This window comes from Empidonax traillii, unplaced genomic scaffold (genome assembly GCF_003031625.1).
Source record: "Empidonax traillii isolate 1590-97213 ecotype Southwest subspecies unplaced genomic scaffold, ASM303162v1 scaffold67:size1865537, whole genome shotgun sequence".
NCBI lineage: Eukaryota > Metazoa > Chordata > Aves > Passeriformes > Tyrannidae > Empidonax > Empidonax traillii.
This window is the reverse complement of record NW_020955260.1, coordinates 1,637,549-1,641,951: the sequence shown is the minus strand read 5'-3', so window position 1 is coordinate 1,641,951 and position 4,403 is coordinate 1,637,549. Positions and strand designations below refer to the sequence as shown.

The 4,403-nt window shown below is 42.8% G+C and overlaps 1 protein-coding gene across 4 annotated transcripts in view; it reads right to left on the bottom strand.

Annotated features, from left to right (window-relative positions):
- Positions 1 to 4,038, bottom strand: part of LOC114055813 (L-threonine dehydratase catabolic TdcB-like) — a 31,224-nt gene extending 27,186 nt beyond the window's left edge. For 2 of the 4 annotated variants that reach the window (XM_027880305.1, XM_027880308.1), the window contains exon 1: positions 3,863 to 4,038. In XM_027880305.1, coding sequence (XP_027736106.1) covers positions 3,863 to 3,963 — 101 coding nt within the window. In that variant the 5' untranslated portion in view covers positions 3,964 to 4,038. Of the gene's footprint in view, positions 1 to 3,668 lie in introns of all 4 variants that reach the window. The other 2 variants (XM_027880306.1, XM_027880309.1) reach the window with 1 other exon arrangement.
- Positions 4,039 to 4,403: the final 365 nt, after the last annotated feature.

The following is a 4,403-nucleotide window of genomic DNA, read 5'->3' as shown; positions in this document are numbered from 1 at the left end:
CCATTGCAAAAAACATGAACGTACTGATAATTTTCATCAAGTTAAACAGCACTAGGGAAAACAAATTTTGAAGAATAATAATATTAATAAACCAACAAAATAATAAACCCAGCAAAAATAATTTAGGAAGATAAAAAACAGTAGTGCATGCTACACCTAAAGACCACAACTGTTGCCTTTGTTATACAGAGAAAGAAGTGTCCAAGCAGATATTCTGCAATGAGGGACAGTTACATGTCCCCATCGAGTGAAGCACATGCAGATTGCCTCCCTCAGGATCCACGAAACAGACTAAACAGGTTAAAGTGATGTATTGGATCCCCTCAACTTCTAAAACTGAAGCAGCAAAAAATCAGCAGTCACAGTCATCCAGGGAATAACAAATTGTGAAGGATTAGTCATTGTTTCTCCCAGTGTAAATGTTAGGGGGGAGATCATATAAATGCCTCAAAGTATCAGACAGAAGACTTAAAAGTTGCCTTCTTAGGGAAAATAATTAGCTTGCAGGACTCATTGCCAGAGGATTCTATGATGAACAACAACAATATAAATAACAACAACAATATAAATGGGCTCCTAAAAAAATGTGCAACTAAATGGAAGTAGTGACCAGTAAACACACTATTCAAGAATCAATCTGAGATTTAGGAAGACTCTAAACACTCACATGGCAGACTCCATGAAAGCATATGAGAGAAAGCTTCTTAGCTGGCTTTTTTTTTTCTCCCTGCTCCTGTTACTGGTCACTACTAGAGAACACACAGAGTTAGACTTCTCTTTGGCCTGTCCAGTGTTGCCATTTTGATTGCAGATGTACCCTTCGTCGGCATTTGGCCCATTTGGCAGCTTTTGTACCTCTTTCAAAATGAGCCCAACAACATATTTTGAGGCAGATGTGGAGTTGGAATTATGGACATACATTCCCATGTTACTATACTGCTTTGCAGATGGAAATGAAATCGTCACAAAAGGAAAAATTTTAGTGCAAGACCGAAAACTTGGCATTTCTTCATCATTTCTTCAGCAGCTTTTATCATCTGCATTCACAATGATACTCACCATTAAGAGGGACTGACAGTATGGTACAAGTTCTGCAGAGTATTTTAGCATCCATGTATCCATTTGCTATGACATGAATTTCCAACTCCAATGCCCTGCTTGGGCTGATCAGTGGTAAAATGTTAAGCTTGAATACCCCTTCAAACTGTCTCAGTGAACAAGGGCTAGCCTGTAATTAACTCATCAACACACATATACACATGTTCTCTATATGTGGACTTTTTATTTCCTTCTTTTATGTTTTGGGCGTAGGGGGTTTTTAAGCTCATACCTATATGTTGCCATCATCTTCAGATGCCATGAACACCTTCCTGGAGACTGTGACCAACAGACATTGGTAAGATACAGTTTTAGACATATTTGTCATCTGCTTTCTGGGTAAATGGGCTCAGGTCTTATGTCTGCAAGTTCAGAACACTTACTACAACAAAAGGTGACCTCTTTAAAGTCACTTCTGTCTCTTTCCTCCAAGTGTTGAGCAGAGGCGTGTCATGTGTGCGGGGTGAGGCAGGGGGAGCAACCTGCTTGGCTTATGACTGCAATGTGACTGCAGCTGGGATTTCCTCTCACAGGAGTGAGGAAGAGGTAATTCCAGGATATGACAGAGAAGTCCCTTTCCCTCATCCAAATCCCTTTTACCCAGAACTTCCCCAGCTCCATTAATCCCTATAATTCCATGTCCAAGCACTCCTCTGATACCGTCCTTGTTTGTTGCAATCTCCTTTCTCAAAAGCTCTGAAACATTCCTGTTCCATCCTAACTTTTCTACTTTCTCCCTGTCTCCAAACATTCAAATGCTGCAATAGTAGCAATTATTAAAAGCATCTCAGCAACTTGTGCAAGTGGAACTTTATGAAAGAGAAATGGTAGAAAAACTGAAGCTTGCTAAGATAAAAATGGCAAGGAGCATCCTAACAGATGTCGTCTTCACTGCCAGGAATTCTAGGTTACTGCACTATATAGCGTCTGAGTACCCTGCACTGCAGGGTTCTTAAATCACACAGGAATCACCAACATCTTCCTCTAGACAGACAGACAAATTCAGCACATATTATCTCAACTTTATTGACAGAAACTGGGGCACAGACAGATCGAGTGACTTGCCTAAGACTTCCGCAGGGTGACTTATTAGAGTGTCTTAAAGACAAAGAGATCAGGGCTTAGTAACCAGCCTGTATGACAAAAGTATATGCACTGGGACCATCCAGCACAGATAGGTGCATAATAACCAAACCTTGAGACTAAGCAGGCCTTTTTAACTCTACTCCCTGTACACAGGTCTGACAAAACCATGTGATGCTACACCAGCAACAAAGCAAGCTCAGGTTCATGCAAGGAATAACCAAGCTGCATTATCACCTCTGATAAAAATCTCTCCTTAGTTTGTCAGATTTACCAGAGCCTGAGCCTAGCACTATATTTGCCTTCATCTGTGGTCATAATCCACTGCCAGCCTTCTGTACACACTATATAAATGTCATTGCTTACTGCTGGCAGTGGCAACTGGGTGTCAGCTGCTGAATACATAACATTGGAAAAAGTAGTCTGCACGCAAGAACAATTCAGAAGGCCACCCCTCATAGAAGGTGGTGAAGCAGAGGTAACCAACTGTCCCTCACACAGACCCATCCCTCTCAAAAGTTCTTAAATGACATTCACAGCTGTCAATGTCAAATGATCACTATCAAACACTGCACAGCATTTGGCATCTGCTTGGCATGTTTGGCAGTATTTAAACTTCTTCCCTAAACTGAATGTATTCTGAGTTTAGAGGTTTTCTGGTGACTAACACATCTCCATAATGCACTTGTAATAAAGAACAAATTGCACGAATCAAAGTAGAGGAAAGAGTGGTCCTGTGCTGAAAGGACTGGTTTAAGATTCACAGTTTTACTGCAGAACAGGTCACATCATGTGCAACTTTGGGCAAGCCATTTTGGCAGTGCAGAAATGTGATCTTGTCTTCCCATTTGGTGTTCCATGAGGGTTTATTAACAGCATTGAACCCACTGAAACAATTTGTGTTCTAAATATTAGCAACATCTGTGACTATTGGGAAGATGCAGGAAACAAGAATTTTCTCTTGTTTGTACTACATCTGGCAAAAGCAGGTTGTGATCTTGCTAGTGGTGTCCAGATAATAAAACTGGAGGAGAAAACAACTACAGAAAAGGTTAGGAATGAGGTTGCACAACACAACCATGCCACGTGGATGCACACCCTCAGTTCATGCTACACAAGGGCACTAAATTACTCTTAAATTCCATCTGCATCTTCCTGAAAACAGGAATTCAAGACCACCATAAGCACCATAACAAGGACAACCACAGAACACCTGTAATAACAGGATCTGACAAATGGTAACCCAAGATAAATTTTCAGCAGTCCATTAGCCTTTCTAAGATTATTTCTGATACTGTGCTCATGAAGAAATAAAAAAGCTGAACTCCATGGCCTATAAGTATTCAAATCTCCCCTTCTTCCAGTGGATGACTCCAAGAGCAACTCATATCCACAGAACCCTTGGAGATACTGGAAAATCACAATTTCCTGTTTGGGTTTTTTATACTTTTTTTTAGAAAGTAAGGAAAGGAAAAAGAAAGCATTACCTATACAGCACAGCGACTAAATAAGCAACGAGGCGAAGCAAAACTCCAACTACGACACCATAAGGAGGCAGGAGGGGTCCAGGGGTTGTCATGTCCATGGGCCTGGCCCTGGGTGGACCCCAAGGGCTGACCGTGACCCCTGAGGGGGATAAAGGAGAGCTCTAGCTCTAAGTCAGACAGCAATATTCTCCAACCTTTGCCAGAAAGGGTCGTATTCTTCATCTTCCCTGAAGCGCTCCCTGGGACTTCTGTTTTTTAACACCCTGGAGTAGAGAAACTGTGCTGCAAAATTCATTGTAACTCCTGGTGCAAAGCAAAGCTGGGAGACTGCTGGCAGGGGACACACTTGCCTGTGAGAAGTGTCAGCCCTGCACTGCCTGGGTGGGAAATAGCAGGTGACGTGCTGTAAGCAGCTCTCAGCGCTGGCTGTGGGGGGAAGTGCCTTTGAAAGACATGGCTGCTGCTATTTAAAGAGATTATTTCAGAGCCCAGCCTGTCCTTGTCAATTTGAGTCAGGGCCTGGATTATGCCTGGGTGACGCTCTGTTAGCAGGGCACTTGAAGCTTTAGTTCCTTACTGCTTAGCTGTGGATGCTGACCTGCTGCAGGGCCCACGACCGAGTGGCAGGCACTGGGATGGGCAAAGCGGCAGGAAAGGGGTGCCAGGCTTGTGGTGGTTGAGTCACTGCAGGGATCCTTTAAGGCAGCACCAAGGAACACGGCTCTTCATGACTGA